At 43.6% G+C, this 17,457-nt stretch overlaps 1 protein-coding gene across 1 annotated transcript in view; it reads right to left on the bottom strand.

Moving 5' to 3' along the window:
* Window positions 1-16,323, bottom strand: part of ELAPOR2 (endosome-lysosome associated apoptosis and autophagy regulator family member 2) — a 221,166-nt gene extending 204,843 nt beyond the window's left edge. Inside the window, 2 exon segments of the mRNA NM_001046238.4 lie at window positions 16,011-16,060; window positions 16,063-16,323. Coding sequence (NP_001039703.2) covers window positions 16,011-16,060; window positions 16,063-16,204 — 192 coding nt within the window. The 5' untranslated portion in view covers window positions 16,205-16,323.
* Between the last annotated feature and the right edge of the window lie 1,134 nt (window positions 16,324-17,457).

Below are 17,457 nucleotides of genomic sequence, written 5' to 3'. Positions count from 1 at the left end.
GCTGTGCAAGGGTGAGACCCAGAGAGTGGCACAGGGAGCTCCCCCAGTGAAGACATGTGCAACACTAATATCTGCCTTGGAGGGGATGACGGACTTCTGAAACAGAGGAAAAGGCAATTACTACCTTGAGAAAACAGAATAATGACAATGATTGACTAAAAGACAAAAAATCTATAAGTAGCTGCTCAGTGTCCTTTAATACAATTCAGTATGTAGCCTCCTGGAAGCAGCTATCGTGAGCTATAAGTATAGACCAGCCTCCTGGGTAGGCAGAGTATAAGGCTGTGGGGTTCAGTGAGGTCTCTGGAGACAAATACATCCCAGCCTCATGGCTCACTAGTTTTGTCATCTTCTTCAAGGTATTAATTGCCCTTCACCTCCAGTTTCTTCATCTCTAAAAGCAGAGGGATGGACTGCTGTGAGGATTGCTGTTAATATAAGTGTTTACACACTTAATTACTCAATAAATGGTACTGTTACCAAGAAAATTGAAGATAATTAACTGACAAAATATTAGAATTACCAAGACTGCTCTGTAAGAAACTAGATACACAATTAATTTTCAAAACACACTAGCTTTTCAATATATCAGGGAAAAATCAAAAGATAAAATGGTAGGGGAAACAGCCACAGAAAATAGTAACACAAAACAGATATACAAGGACTGTACAGGTGAAAAATACAGAATGCTTCAAACACTGAAGCAGATTCTGCCCTCAAATATGAAGATAATTCTGTAAAGATGACTTTTTCTTCCCAAATAAATGAAGAAATTCAACAGAATCCAAGAGAAAATTCCAGGGAGAATTTTTTTTTTAATTTTCAGAAGTATTCTGAAATTGAACTGGAAGACTAAATGGAGTGAGAACAGTTGAGAAACCTGAAAGAAAAGCGAAAAATGTTATATAAAATTGTATTATAAATCTCTGTGAGCAATCTTGGTACAAAAATATCCAACAGATATAAAGTAGCCCAAAAGGAATCAAATAAATGTTTGTGTGCTTATATAATATGCCTCATATGTTATACATAAAACAATAGATTATAAAGAATATATATGCCTATTTGGCATAAAAAACAAATCAATGGAGAAAGGATGGATTATGGATTGTTCAAATATTATTTGTGAAAACTGGCTTTTCAAAGAATAAAGTCAAAGATTTACCTGACAAGAGCACTGAATAAAATTTTAGTTGAATTAAAATGTGGCAGTAAATTCACAGCATATTATTAAATGCAAAAAAAAAAAAGATCACCAACTGTATGTACAGACTATTCCCATTTTGTCAACATACATGTAAATTCATAAGGAAATACATGCAGAGAAATATGTGTTATTCCTATTACAAATGCTAAAATTTTCAGAGTGGTGTGCTTATTTGGTGGGATTAAGGATGGTCTTATTACTTCACTTTTCTAAAATGTTATACATACACTGCTTTTAATTTTAAAAAGGTCAAATGGGAAATGTGAAACCATAAAAAAAATGTTAAAGCAAGTGGTGTTAGCATTTACCTGCTATTTAGATAGTGAAGCACTTTCTAGCATACCAAGTTCAGATCTACTTAAGCATCAACTGATTATTTTGGCTTAAATTTTCTCCTAGTATGCATTACTGATATGCCCAAGAATTATCACATAGAAGTCAGGGGTAAACTTATATTTCAAATGGCCAGTTCTTCCTGTTCTCAACTTTAAGGTGTTAGATTAAACACCAAAGGGCATTGCTTTATGTTTACAATGTAGCAATATTAGAATACACTGCTAAGGATGAAAGATTAAGAAAGAATGTGTCCTAAGATTAAACCACCAAGGAGAAAGATTTATCTTCTCATTTGTTACAGTAGCAATGCACACACATTCATTGAACTGCCCCTTAAATCTACCACAGACTGCAGCCATGATATTAAAAGACGCTTCCTCCTTGGAAGAAAAGGTATGACAAATCTAGACAGCATATTAAAAAGCAGAGACATTACTTTGCCGACAAACGTCCATCTAGTCAAAGCTATGGTTTTTCCAGCAGTCATGTATGGATGTCAGAGTTGGACTGTAAAGAAAGCTGAGCACCGAAGAATTGATACTTTTGAAATCTGGTGTTGGAGAAGACTCCTGAGAATCCCTTGGACTGCAAGGAGATCCAACCAGTCCATCCTAAAGGAAATCAGTCCTGAATATTCATTGGAAGGACTGATGCTGAAGCTAAAACTCTGATACTTTGACCACCTGATACAAGAACTGACTCATTTGAAAAGACTCTGATGCTGGGAAAGATTGAAGGCAGGAGGAGGAAGAGACAACAGAGGATAAGATGGTTGGATGGCATCACCGACTCAATGGACGAGTTTGAGCCAGCTCCAGGAGTTGGTGATGGACAAGGAGGCCTGGTGTGCTGCAGTCCATGGGATCGCAGAGTCGGACATGACTAAGTGACTGAACTGAACTGAATCTAAGTGTTAGTCACTCAGTACTGTCCAACCTTTTGCTACACCATGGACTGTAGCCAGCTAGGCTCTTCTGTCCATGGGATTTCCCAGGCAAGAACACTGGAGTGGGTTGCCACTTCCTTCTCCAGGAGATCTTCCCAACCCAGGGATGGAACTCATGTCTCCTGCATTGCAGGAGGATTCTTAACCTCCTAAGCCACCAGTAAAGCCCACAGTAACACAGATGCAGTGCAGTAAACCAGAATTCATGGTTCCACACAGACGTGACCCAAGACAACAGTCTGTCCTAAAAAAAAACAAAAACAAAAACAAAAAAACTCTGCAACTTTCAGAGTTAAAAGTAGCAGCACATGGTTCTATAGATATCAAACATCTTCTTGGATGAATTAAATTGTGCATTCTTCTATCAGCACTAAGCCTAATCTTGTCCTCTAAGTGAGCATTACACCAATACCTCTTATGCGTGACTGCACTGACTGTTACTTGAGGCTTACTACTATGGTCCCCTTAAGTCTTCTTCAAGCTAAACAGCCTCAGCTCCTTTGACCCATCATCAAGTATTTGGAGACACTCTCCAAATAGTTCATCTTCCTAATTTACACCTTAAACTAACATCACCCTACTCCAATGTACCTCTTCAAATATTGCATCTAAGTTGTATTGAAAGTGAAGTGAAAGTCGCTCAGTCGTGTCCAACTTTGCAATTCCATGGAATTCTCCAGGCCAGAATACTGGAGTGGGTAACCTTTCCCTTCTCCAAGGGATCTTCCCAACCCAGCGATCCAACCCAGGTCTCCTGCATTGCAAGCAGATTCTTTACCAACTGAGCTATCAGGGAAACCCTAAGTGAAAGTCATTCAGTGGTGTCCAACTCTTTGCAACTCCATGGACTATATAGTCCGTGGAATTCTCCAGGCCAGTATTCTGGAGTGGGTAGCCTTTCCCTTCTCCAGGAGATCTTCTCAAACCAGGGATCGAACCCAGGTCTCCCACATTGCAGGCACATTCTTTACCAGCTGAGCCATAAGAGAAGCCCAAGAACACTGGAGTGGGTAGCCTATCCCTTCTCCAGGGGATCTTCCCAACCCAAGAATCGAACCGAGGTCTCCTGCATTGCAGGCAGATTCTTTACCAACTGAGCTATCTGGGAAGCCACATAAGTTGTATTACTGACCTGTTAAATGTCCACTTTCTATGAGCCAAGCACTCTGCCTATATTAGTAGAACCAAAGAATCCTTCTGCCTGCCCATCACTGCTTTTGGCAGCCGCATGACATTTGTGGCTTCAAAAGCACTTTTAAGCAAGAATTCCTCATCTTATACTTGAATATCTAAATTTCAGAACCAAAAAGGACAGTCCACATTTAAAACAATTATGCTTGCCCATTACTCTAGCCTTTTGCAATCATCTGAATCCCAATTCTGTTTTCCAACTCATTAGGCATCTTTCTCAGCTTTCTGACTTTACAAATTTTGGTTAAGCCTTCTCAAAACCAAACTACTGTTTCAACAGTCAAAGTAGAACAGTAACAGGACAGAGACCAGAGACTAAGACCAAAGGTTATTACATTAGAAACCTTCCTCCAGTTTATCATTAAATCCTTGAATTAATAACCTCAGGGTACATTTGTTCATGTATCCAAGACTCTTCCTAGATATACTATCATTCAGCATATACTTCTGCATTGGTTCAGACAGTAAAGCGTCTGCCTGCAATGCGGGAGACCTGGGTTCGATTCCTGGGTCAGGAAGATCCCCTGGAGAAGGAAATGGCAATCCACTCCAGCACTCTTGCCTGGAAAATCCCATGGACGGAGGAGCCTGATAGGCTACAGTCCATGGGGTCGCAAAGAGTCGGACACGACTGAGCGACTTCACTTCCTTTTCTTTCTTTCTTTCTGCATCTTGTCCACGGGGATATGATATTTCAAACGTCTAGCCAAACATCAAGAATCATGCGCCTGTATCATACTGCAGATCGACTGGTCACCTAACCCTTTGACCCTCAGTCAGCTTCTGTGCTTTTTCAGTCTCATTCTCAATCGCTTCTTTCCCTGCTTGCCTCTAAATGCTGGTGTTTCCCTGAGCACCGCCCTCAACACACGGTGCTCACAGCCTAGGTGACCTCATCACCACCACTGGCTTCAATCACCTCTTACTATGTGCCCCCTGGCTCCCAAGTCGCCTCTCGGATGCACTCGCAAACATTCAGCTGTCTCTGGGAGAGCACTGCTTGGCTGTCCCTCGGGCACTTTAAACTGAGGATGCCAATAATGAACTCATCCTCTTTCTCCCAGCAGACCTATTCACCTCTTACATTTTCAATCTCAATGAAAGGTAGAGTGTCTACCAAGTAGCCCAAGGCAAAACCCCTAGAAGTTATGGTAGACTGAAATTGATCACTCAGCTGTCAAATCCATCTCCTAGCCTCCCCCTTTGACCACTTGCTTAGCTCTGACTTTTTTTTTCCTCCTCATGGGAGAGGTGAGAGCTTCCTAACTGAACTTCCTGCCTCCAATATTACCCCCTTTTATATTCCTCCACTCACAAACAAAATAATCTGTCTAATCTGATGTCAATGATTCCGCAAAGTTTTTCTCACAAAAACCTCAGGCCCCATCTTCCTCATCATCTAGTTCCCTCTGGCCACTGTCACTCATATGCCTTTACTCCGGCCCGTGAAGTGGTCGTGTGATTCAACTCCTCTGTGTGGTCACACAATCGGTTTACTTTGGCTAATAAGATAGGCTGGCCTCCGTGCATACTATAAAGCACTTGCAGAAATCTTTCAAAACAGCTCAGAAAGCACCTTCTCTGAGACCAGGACTCCTTAGTGTGATTTAGTCCCCCATCTCTGCTTCTATAAAACTCTGCACAACTTCATCACAGCACTTAACCCATCTCTAATCATAGACTTCCATATTATTAGTTCACCGATGAGAGAAATACATGGTCTGAACGCATTAAATGTCACATGAACAAATAAACACATGAATGGCCATGGAAAAAGAATAAGCAGGGAATGAAGTAGGGTGGTCTTGAAATTTCAAAAGAACACTCTTAGAATAAAGACTGTCCATCGAAACTCAAGAATGCTTGGTCACTCTGCAGTTGTTTCAGGATTTTTCTCAGTCAGTCACATGAAAGATTTCATATAATGTAGGAATTTAATACAGTATTATGTATCAAACATTAGATTTTTTAATTAGAATTTATTCCTATGCTATATGTTAAGGGAAGCAATTCCATATACATACTTCTTATCTGAATAATTACTTTCTTTGGATTTTATATTATCTCAAAGCATGTAGACAGGAAAAAAATGTAAGGAAATATATTTCCAAAGTACTGTATATATGGTATCCTTAGTACATTTTAAGAGCACCATATACGTAAGAAAAACAGTAAGTGAAAACACCTAAACAGAAGTTCCACAAAAAGTGAAATACAAAAAGCTAAGTCACATAAAAAATACTGACCATCAACAGTGATTAAAGAAATGCAAATTATGTCAGTGAGACAACTTTTTCCACCATCAAATTAATATTAATAATTTTTCACAGGCAAAGAAAACTTATGGTTACCGAAGGTGTAAGGGGAGAGGAAGGATGAACTGGGGAGTTGGGATTAACACACACACACTACTATGCAAGCTTATCTGCTCAGTCACGTCCGTCTCTCTGTGACCCCACAGACAGTGGCGGGCCAGGCTCCTCTGTCCGGGGGGATTCTCCAGGCAAGGACACTGGAGTGGGTTGCCATGTCCTCCTCCAGGGGATCCTCCTAACTCAGGGATTGAACCCAAGTCTCCTGCATTGCAGGCGGATTATTTACCGTCTGAGCCACCAGGGAAGCCCACACACTACTATAATAAAACAGATAACCGACAAAGACCAACTTATAGCACAGCGAACTATACTAAATATTTTGTAACAACTTATAAGGAAAAAGAATCTGAAAAGAATATATCAATATATAGCTGAATCATTGTGCTATACACCTGAAAGTAACATGACCCTGTAAATCAACTATACTTCCATTAAAAAATAATAAATCAATAACACTTTTCACTATTGTTTAGTACGGTATAGTTCACATCCTTCAGTCTAAGATTTCTGAGGCAATTTGATAATATCTTCAATAATCAGGAATTCAGTGGTTTGTGTTGTTCTTTATATTGTTGTTTATGTATTTTTATACTACAAAGAATTAAAAACAATCAAAATTAAATTTACTCATTTGTTTGACACAGTGCTAGGCACTGTTTGAGGTGCTAAGGATACAGTATGTGTGTGTCCAGTTACTAATTCATGTCTAACTCTTTGCAACTCTATGGACTGTAGTCTGCCAGGCTCCTCTATCCATGGAATTCTCCAGGCAAGAATACTGGAGTGCAGTAGCTTATCTTTGAAAAGAAGTAGGAAGAAAGGGATGGAGGGAGGGATTGCCTTGTCTTTATGGAACTTATAGTTACTAAGAGTGGGGTCATAAACACTAAATAATTTAAATGTATATTATGATGGATGCTGAAAAGTGATACAGAGAAAAATAAAAGCATGAAATGGGGATAGAGAGATGGCTGCAAGTTTAAGTAGGGGACCAGGGAAGGCCTGACTGAGAAGATGACAACTGAGTAGAAACCTCAAGGATGTGAGGGAGAAAGACAAGCAGATACCTGAGAAGAGAGCTGCAAGCAAAGGAAGAACCAGGGCAGAAGCCCTGAGAAAAGCTTCCACAACACGTTCTGCAAAAAGCAAAGAGAACGGGGAGGCTGGAGTTGAATGAAGAATGGGGAGAATAGTAAGATGACATGACAGGCTTAACGGAGGCCAGATCATGTTGGGCCCTGCAAGCCACCATCAGATCTCTGATTCTGAATGAAGCCTGAGAAGAGCTCTGAGCAAAAGATAACACATGTTTTAATGGGATCTCTTGACTGCTCTGCTGAGATCAAACTGGACCTCAAGATGGGAAACAACAGCCATCATCCAGGCGAGGTCCTCTGGTGGTGTGGTCCAGCAGGCCAAGGGGTGAGAAGCTCGGACTCTGGCTCTTCAGAAGCAGAGCCCGAGAGTTTGCCAATGGATTGGATGTGAGACATGGGAGGACAAGAAGTCAGGGGAGACTCCAGATGTCGAGGCCTGAGTCACTGAAAGGGAGGACTTGCCAGTCAAAACCTGGGGAAGCCCACGCAGGAGCTGGAGCGGGCAAGAGCGGGGGCTCAGTTTCAGACGTGTCAGGTTTGAGGCACTTACCCAAGCAGAGGCATCCAGGCTGTGCTTGTCACGAAGCCACAAGATGGCCACGCAGGAGATGGGAACTGAGAGAGGTCCATTGGCATATGGCATTTAAAACCAAAAAACTGTATGACATCACCCAGAGTGTGAGGAGGCAGGGTGACAGAAAAAATAAGGGGGTTAAGGGTTGAAGCAGGAAAGTCCCAAGGTAAAGAAATCAGGGACATGAGGAAGAACTGGCAAAGACTGAGAAGGGTTGGAGTGGAATAAGAAAAAACCAGGAGCGCGGGATGCCTGAAGCCAAGTAGGCGTTTCAGTGGTGACAGAGCACTCAGCTTGGTCCAGTGATATAATAAGGCAGGGAAAGCTAAGGAATGACCGCTGAACTTATTATAGCAAAGAGGAGGTCATTGTGGAGCTGGGAAAGGGCATTTTCAATGAAAGGCTGAAGTAAAAGGCTCATAAGTAGACAATGACAGATACTCAAATGATGCTATATTTTGCAATATATCATATATTAAAATATTTTATAAGTATTACAAAAAATACCTATAAAGAAACATTAATATCATTGGGAAATGCTTAAATAAGAGAGAAAAAGATACAATATCTACATAAACTATGCACTCACTTATAGCTAAAAAGGAAAAGAAAATATATAGGTAGGAAGTGTGCTAAAACATTAATGCTAGATATCCCTAAGTGGGCCTCCCTGGTGACTCAGTGGTAAAGAATCTGCCTGCCAATGGAGGGGACACAAGTTTGATCCCTGATCAGGAAGATCCCCTGGAAAAGGAAATGGTTACCTACTCCAGTACTCTTGCCTGAAAAATCCCAAAGACTGATGAGTCTGGCGTGCTACCATCCATGGGGTTGCAGAGAGTAGGCACAATTTAGCAACTAAACAACAGTAACAAAGATGCCCTGCAGAAGCAGGAAGTTAGCAAGAGTTACAGTTGAAGAAATTCTAACAACAGAACAGGTCCCTGGGTTTCAGACAATTAAACTGTATCCCTCACTTTATACCTAGGGCAGTGGTCTCCACCTTTAGCCTGCCTCATAATCCTGTACAGGGCTGGTTGTGACAGATTGCTGGGCCTCAAACTCAGAGTTTCTGATTCAGGAGGGTGTGTGCAGGATCCAATAACCTGTATTTCTAACAAGTGCCTGGGGAATATTGACAGTCCTAGTGTTAGGATCACATTTTGAGAGCCATGGACTAAGGGGAAAGAACCTAATAAAAGTGAAGTTTTAAATAGGTTAAATAACATCCTGAATTCCAGAGCTGTAAATTGACTTGAGAATAAACTTCAATATATTCTGATCCCTGGGCTTTTGTTTCAGAGTCTTAAATCTGGTACAATTAAGAGAAGGTGTCAATTAGGATTAAATGTGTTATAAAGATCAATTCCTTTTTATAGCTGAAAAGAGTGGAAGTCACTCACTCTATAATATTTTCAAGGCAGTGATTAGTGCCCCCAGAGAAGAGGACCTGTACCTTACTCATTTCTAAAACCCCTAAAGTGCCTTAAACAAGAAGACAGTTAATCACCATTTGCTGAATAGGATGAAATGCCTGCCCTAATGAGTCTATCTCATGTTGGGTGGGTTGGAGGGGCAGGTGTTCAGAGCCTCTGGTAAGGCATTCATGCACCTCTGAGTGACTCAGAAAATGGAACCGGCTCTGGGCATATGACGCAGACAAAGGCCCTCTTTCCTCTGGATGGATACAGACCTGCGTCAGGGCAGCTGGCTGGGCACCCTGATCACTGCATGGACTCCCACTCTTATGTGGCCCCACGGCTGGGTACAACTCACCCAGCCTTGCAGGATAGGTCTGTGTGTGTGAAGATTTTGTAGAACAGGGTATGGATGCCCCAGAGCAAGCAACAGGCTGGAACAGTGAAAAGTCTGTCTGTGTTTAGTACTCTAGGAAGGGTTAGACATGGTGGTGGTTTAGTTGCGAAGTCAAGTCTGGCTCTTGTGATCCCATGAACTGCAGCCCACCAGATTCCTAAATCCCTGGGATTTCCCAGGCAAGACTACTGGAGTGGTTTTCCATTTCCTTCTCCAGGGGATCTTCCTGACCCAGGGATCCAACCTGCATCTCCTGCTTGGCAGGCGAATTCCTCACCACCTGGGCCACTGGGAAGCAGGTCATAGGAACTGATCCAGGAGTAAATGGTTTCCTCTGGATGAGATGCCCTATCATCACCACCCACAGCCTCGTACTCATGCTGTGGGTCTCAGCTTAAAATCTCTTTTTTGGGGAATCCCTCCCACTCCAACCAGACTAAAAAGGCTATGTACACCCACTGCACACAGTTCCCATCACAACTTATGACAAATGTAATTACCTGATATACGGTGTTGCTTTGAGTCTGCCCACATGAGATTATAAAGCTCAACGTGGGGAAGACCACACATTTTATTCAACATTTTACTGCTAGTACCTGGTACATGAGTACATAATAAATGTGTTTAATGTTGAAATATTACATATAACTTCAATTAAGAAAGGCAAAAAGGGATAAGAATTATCCTTGGTTTCTTCAGGGGGGTGCTTCCCCAGTGGCTCAGATGATAAAGAATCTGCAATGCATGAGACCCAGGTTTGATCCCTGGGTTGAGAAGATCCCCTGGAGAAGGAAATGGCAACCCACTCCAGTATTCTTGTCTGAAGAATCCCATAGACAGAGGAGCCTGGTGGGCTACAGCTCATGGGGTCTCAAAGAGACAGACACAACTGAGCGACTAACACTTTCTTCAGGGAGAAGGAGACGACCACCAAAATTTAACTTTTTTTTGCAATAAGCAAGAATTATTCTAGGATCCAAGGCACTGCTAAAGAATACACTCTGATAGGAAAACGTGCCACTCTATACTATGCTCTATTTCTATCCCTTGTGCTAAAATATGACACTTCACAGATCTGTCAACTCTTGGTTTTACATTGTAAATATTGATGGTGTGAATACTTGCTCACATTTGCCTAAAACATGAGAAATGGTTCTGAGCATAAGAACTTGAAATGGAAAATTCACCTTCACAAGCATAGCACGCAAGATTAATTATGTTCACTGCTTGAAAACAGAAGCCAAGTCCTAACTTCTTCAGTGACAGTGTGGCTTTACACTCCCTAGGCCCTTAACCCACAGCCCATGACCTTCAGAGACTTCCTACAGAAAGGTTAAAGGTTATTTCTCAACTATTCCCATCAAAGTCTCAAACAGAAAACAGGACCATTTACAAGACTTCTGACTTCTGACATGAATGACCCAATTTCTTAGCAAATCTTAGAATACTATAATGATAAAACTCCACTCCATCGCTATAGGGCTTCCCAGGTGGCGCCAGTGGTAAAGAACCCCCCTGCCAATGAAAGTAATCATCAGAAATGCAGCTTTGATCCCTGGGTCAGGAAGATCCCCTGGAGGAGGGCATGGCAACCCACTCCAGTATTCTTGCCTAGAGAATCCCATGGACAGAGGAGCCTGGTGGGGTATAGTCCGTAGAGAGTCAGACACCACAGAAGCAACTTAGCATACATACATGCCATCACTACCTCCCCACCTGCCAGTTGGTACCATCCCACCACTCCACAGGAACCACTCGGGCAAGAGCACCAGTGAGCTAACCGTCAAATTTAAACTTCTCTTTTCGGGTCTCATCTTATTTGAATTTCTTTGGACCACTGACACTACAACGAACCCCCTCCTTCATCAAAGCACTTCTCCTTTTCCCCCTAATTCCACACTATTGTGTTTCCCTGAAACCCGCTATTCCTTATCTGTTTCCTTTGGGTACTTCTCAGTTTCTGCCCCCTTTAACGTCAGTGAAAACCCAAGTTCGATCTTTCACTTCTTGTGCTCACTCCTTGGATGATCTCATGCAACCCAGCAGTGTCAACCATGCCTTTCATTCAGGTGAGCTCCATGTCTCCACTCCAGCCTAGCCCACGGCCTGAGCCAAAGGGCCTGCCACCTAACTGCCTAGGCCAACCCTTGAAAGGTTGGCTCTCCAGAACCAAGCTCCTTATCTCCTCTTCCTCATACTCCTCCTCATGGAGGCTGGAGGCACCCTCTAGACAAAGCAGAACCTTCCATTCCCTCACCCTCCACATCTACCCACAGGCAGTTCTACCTTCCCTCTTTCCATCTTCACAACTACTCCTCAATTGAGGTTCTGTCATCCTTTACCTGGACGCTTACAACTGCTCCTGGCAGGCCTCACCTCTTTCTATGCCCCACTCCTATGTGACCTCCATACTGTTGCCAAACTATATTTTGTTACCCATGATTTTTAAATCCTTCTATGGCTTCCCATCACCTACCAAATGAAGAGCAGCTTCTTAGCAGGATGGAAGGTCCTCTGTGATCAGCTTCTGTCTGCCTCTCAGGCTCATCTCTCATCAGGCTCCTCAGAGCATGCAGCACTCTGGTTATATCCGATTAGAGAGGAACTGTTCTGAGCTGCTCATTTTCAATCTGCGCTCTACATCAAAAATGTCTTCCCCCAAACTAGCCCAACCTCACATCTGACCCTTGTTTGGTTGGCAAACTCCTACTCATCTTTCCAGACTCCTTCACCTCTTCTGCAGGGCCTTTTTTGATCCTTTCCACTAGATTTACGGCCCCTTTCTTCTTTCATGGCGACAAATCACTTCACCGCAATTGTTAGTTTCCATATCTGACTCATCCTTACCCAATTAAATTTTACTTTTTTAATTTGGAATTTCACATCAGCTGACATTTTTCCTGGCACAGTAACGGTTTAAACTCAGTAATGGTGGAATAAAAACCATTGGCCAAAAAGTCATGATTCAATCAGGATTCAGAGAAACCAGAAAAATTATATTATGTAGGAATGTAGAACAGTGAAGTAAGAATCAAGCGAGTTTGTGATTTAATTTTCCAAATTTAAATAATGCATACATAATTCAGTTAGTTCTGTTCTTTTTATGCACTTTTCTCTCATACACTCTCTCTTCTAATACCTTACTCCAACTCTGAATCATCTGTTGGCTTTTATCTTTTTGTTCCTCTGGCAGTCCCATTAATGAGTCAAAAATTCCATTGTATTCAATTCTTGGATAAGACTATTTTCTCTGAACCTCTAAAGTTTCTCTGTAGATCCCTTCCTGAAACATCAGGATCAAGGTTTACTCAGCTAGCAATCATCAACTTTCATATATTTATAAAGTTTCCTTTAACTCATACTTTTAACTCATATTCATGCTCACAATTGAGACAGGCAGATCTCTTTTTATCACTATCATTTTACAAATGTAAAGCAGATACCCAGAAACCTAGAAGATATTTATCCTTTTAAGTTCCCCCTTAAATAGTTTGAAGAAAATTAATTCTATACTTTCTGATGTTTAGTCCTCACTGTTTTTTGCTGTTGTTGTTTTAATTTAAACGCCATTTATCAAAGTCACATCCTGCTGGTGTCCTTCAACTGCTGGCACACTGACTGTACTGTTATTACTGTCTCCTCTTTCTGTCTGCGCTTGTGCGTCCACCCTACTGACTGGATCCCCAGCTGAGCATTCCAAAGGAATCAATTTTCTCCCCTTCTCTGCTCCATAATCAATGACTTTGACAAAGGAAGCTGTATTATATGAGTTTCACCCAGAGTCCAATCCTCTGCAAAGAATCTTAAGTGAAACTTTGCATGTGTCCCAGCCACTCTCTTGCGAACTCAGGGGATCATAAAAAGATTCTTCCCAGGCCAGCTTTCTCTGCTTCTCCTCTGCCAAAACTAGGCAAGGAAAATGAGAGTCTATGTGATTTAGTTAAATACAATGACTTTTTATAAAAATACTGATAAATGAGGATGAGGCTGAAAGTACTGGCGGCCATGAGGTTTAGAATTACCTGCAGATTTTCCCTTCAACATCCTCTCCTTGTCATTAAGAGCCGGCTTTAGTTTCCAGCCTCATGCCCCTCTCTCACTTTCAGGGCTCTCACTGTCCTCCCCACCACATGGTGCTATCCCTCATGTGGGGCATTCCTTTTCTGTTAATAAAGAGTGGAAAGGGATTAACAGGCAGGAGTGGACACAAAAAGTTACTTTTTAGTGTTACATCTTTATTTACAAGAGTTTGGCCCACATTCCATAGCTGTTATCTCACAGGAAGGCCCCTCCCCACACATAAGCACCAGCCAACTCTTACCCTCAAAGCCTGAAAAACTCCTCCATTCTCACATCCCTCTTAAAATCAAAGTTAGATGGGGAACACATGTATACCTGTGGCGGATTCATTTCGATATTTGGCAAAACTAACACAATATTGTAAAGTTTAAAAATAAAATAAAATTAAAAAAAAAAAAAGCCAAAAAAAAAAACAAACAAAGTTAGAGAGAAACAATAATCAATTCTATAAATTAGCTCAGTGGGTTAGACCAGAGGCCAAAGAGCAGATTCAGCCCCCTGGCCCGGCCAAAGGAACCCCTAACTCCCAGTTAAACATCTACTAACTGTTCGTCAGTCATCAGAACATAACTGGATCTGCGCGTCACCATTTCTAAAAACACAAGCCACAGGCATGTTCAGGAGCATCCTCCTATCATTTTATTTATTCCCATCAATTCGAATTTGAAACATCAAGGAACTGAGTCAAGTGAAATTTGTAAACTCACTATAATTAACTGAACACAGCCTTCTGGGACCTTCAGTCAACCCCCTGCCTCTGGTTTCACTATATCTGTCTCAGGGTGCAAACTCCATTCTGTCCGGGTCTGCATGGACAGAACATGTGCTCACCTAAAGGATCGGTCTAGCTCTAGTGGCCACCACCCCCTCACTAGCCCTCACTTTCACCTGTTTCAAGTAAAGCCTCCATCACTAAGAATTAATTTTACAAGAATCTGACTTTTCACTTAAGGAAAAAAAAATGTTTTGCATAATTGGGACTAGGGGCTGGAGGCAAGGTTTTCAGTTTGTCCTGTTACAACTACTCAATCTGAAGATGACCAAGAAGTGGGCTTTTTCTGGAAGCCTGGAAGAATGGACTATTCCCAGGTGACAGAACACAGATTAAACAACTAATTATCCTAATAAACTCTGAAATTAAACCACAGCTGTTCGCTGAGCTCTTGCCCTGATTTCCCCAATTATAACACTACTGTGTGCTGGTATACATGCCTTTGATCTGAATCTCTTTCATTTCAGTCTGTCCTAGGACTGAGACTGTGGGAGAGGAAGGTGAAATATATGGATGATGGATGAGGTCTAGAATGCAGATATTCTATAATTCGAGCCTGGGTAAAATTCAAAAGTGACACAAAGGAACAAGGTCTGGTCTTGCTTCCCAGAGGGGATATTAACTAACCCATTTTTGTTACATTAAAATAAAATGACCCATCACCCTGATTCCTAGCAATCTTCCTAAAACAGTATTCACTGCTCACATCCTCCTCAACATAATCACTCAAAGTAGGTCAGAAATGTTGCTTCCTTCCCCTCATTGATTTTCATTAAGAGGATGGACTTTCTGGAACACTAAAGGGGAAGATAAACACCCAGTACAGCTACCAATGACATCCCCTGTACATTTTGGCATTATTAAGTACAGTTCTCCCAAATGCAGGGAAAAAAAATCTCATCACTCCTATTTATCTTTCTTGGCTGTATATCAACGATAATCTCAAACTTCAAAATACACAGTAGTAGTGCTTCAGCCAGCTGATGAACATCTCCCAAAAGGAGTACATTAACTCTGTCTTTTCTAATTTTCTAGATCACCAACCCACCTCTTCCCTAAGTACACATTCTTTTTCTTCCTAATTCACGTCCATGTTTTGCCAAAAGGATGCCAAGCGACACCACACACTGGCTTGGCAAGTCCCCGGGGCCTTATCAGGACGCTGAGTGCAAAGGAAAGGGTTTGTACACACTGGGGAGTGGCGAAGGGGGAGCTGGAAGCCCTCGGCGGCAGTGCCGGCTCTCTAAACCCCACTGGCAGGGCTTTCCCCGGTCCCCTGCCCTTGGTGAAAACTCCCCTCGGCCCCAGGTCCTCAAGCCTGGCACTCCAGAAAAGCGCCGCAAAGTCCTTCAGAACCCTCAAAACACAGGAGTGCAGAAAGCATCCCCTCAAAGCCAGCAAAGCCACACATCCTCTCTCGGCCAGCTTCTCGGGGCGGGCAACTTCATCCCTGGAAACAAACGAAAAGCCCGGTCCTCTCAGGAAGGAAAGAGGTGACAGCAGAGAGCAGTAAATGGGCACGACCCTCATCCCTCACCTCCCGTCCCCCACTCTCCCCCACCCCCACCCCCCGCAAACTCCAGGTTTGAAACCTGGAGCAGAGCAGGTGCGGCTCACCTCCAGGCAAGGAGGAAGCGGGCGGCCGGAGGTGGAGGGCAAGTCCCCAGCCCAGCCCAGGCCGCCTGGCAGCCGGCGAGTGCCCAGCAGCAGATCCAGGCGGGGCTCCAGGGCGGCGAGAGTCCGCTGTGGGGAGCCCTGGCCGGCCGCCCCCGGCCCCTCCCCCGCGCCGGCCCCGGGCGGAGGAACAGCATCTCCTTCCCGCTGCGGTCGGCCCGCCGGCCGGCTGGAAAGCAGCCTCCCGGGGTGGGGCGCGTTCTGCTACCGGGCCGCTAGGGCTGCGCGCTCAGCTCACAGCTGACAGCTCCGCTGTGCTCGCGGCCCCGGCGGCCGGCGCCCGTGCTCCCGTCACGCCGGAGGGAGGGACCGCGGGGCGCGGGCGCGGCGCGGAGGCGGGACGCGGGGCGGGGACGCGGGAGCCCGGGAGCAGGTGCAGCAGGCGGGGTCTGCGGCCCAGCCCCTCCGGTCCTGGGGTGCCGCGTGGTCGCCCGGGGCTGGAGCTTCATTACACTGTAGAGAGGGAGAGGGCCCGGGGTGTCTCCCGTCCCCGGTCCCCTCTGCCCACCAGGAGGGGCGCCCCGGGAGAGCCAGAGTAAAATCCAAGACCTCGGGACATTGTTTTCCGGCGGCCGGTCTTTAAATGCTTCCTACTTCCCGCGTCACGCACAAACACACCCAGATGAGCCACAGGAGCATCCTTTCGTAAGAATCCAACTAGCTGGCGTCAGATCGAATTTGGGGGTGATTTGGATGAGCATCAAATGGCGGGGAAGAAAAGGGGAATGAAATTTAGATCCAGGTTATGACTCAGTATTCTAACTTACTTGACGAGAATAATGACAATTCCTAACCCATAGGTTGTTATGCGGGTTAAGTAAGTTGATACACTGTTAAGCACCCGAGAATGCCTGACAAGTAGATGTGGTGCGCGTTGAAATCAGTAGTGAGGGATCATGGATGCTGCTGCTGTTACTTAACGGGGATAACTGTGCAACCTTGGACAAGTAAGCCCTTTTGTTCTGGAAGAAGCAGGTTTTCCATCTGTACGATAACTGGGGTAGTCTTTTTCTTTCATTCAAAAACATGTTGAGTTGGGTGGTGGGCACCAAGTGGTGAGCAAGACGAACATTACAGCTTCCTCAGTGTTGGGGATCCCTTCCTCTAAAATTCTGTGAATGGATGAGTTATCCTGTTCTTCAAAAGGAGCACCCAGATTTATTTTAATTGAGCACCTAGAGAAATCTACCAGGCGGACCCAATGTAAGTTGACCTGAATTGCCTGTGGCACTATCCTAATGTCCCTTTAATAAACATTTCCACGTAAAATGTGCAAGTCCCTTTCTCTCTCTCTCCTTCTCTCCCTCTATCCTGTTTCATGTGTTCTGATTATAACAATAAAGCATGTTTACTGTTAACATTTTGGAAAATATTGAAGACTATCAGGAAG

The sequence above is a fragment of the Bos taurus genome, chromosome 4 (genome assembly GCF_002263795.3).
Source record: "Bos taurus isolate L1 Dominette 01449 registration number 42190680 breed Hereford chromosome 4, ARS-UCD2.0, whole genome shotgun sequence".
Taxonomy (NCBI): domain Eukaryota; kingdom Metazoa; phylum Chordata; class Mammalia; order Artiodactyla; family Bovidae; genus Bos; species Bos taurus.
The sequence above is the reverse complement of the archived record's forward strand: the minus strand, read 5'-3'. Positions and strand labels throughout refer to the sequence as shown.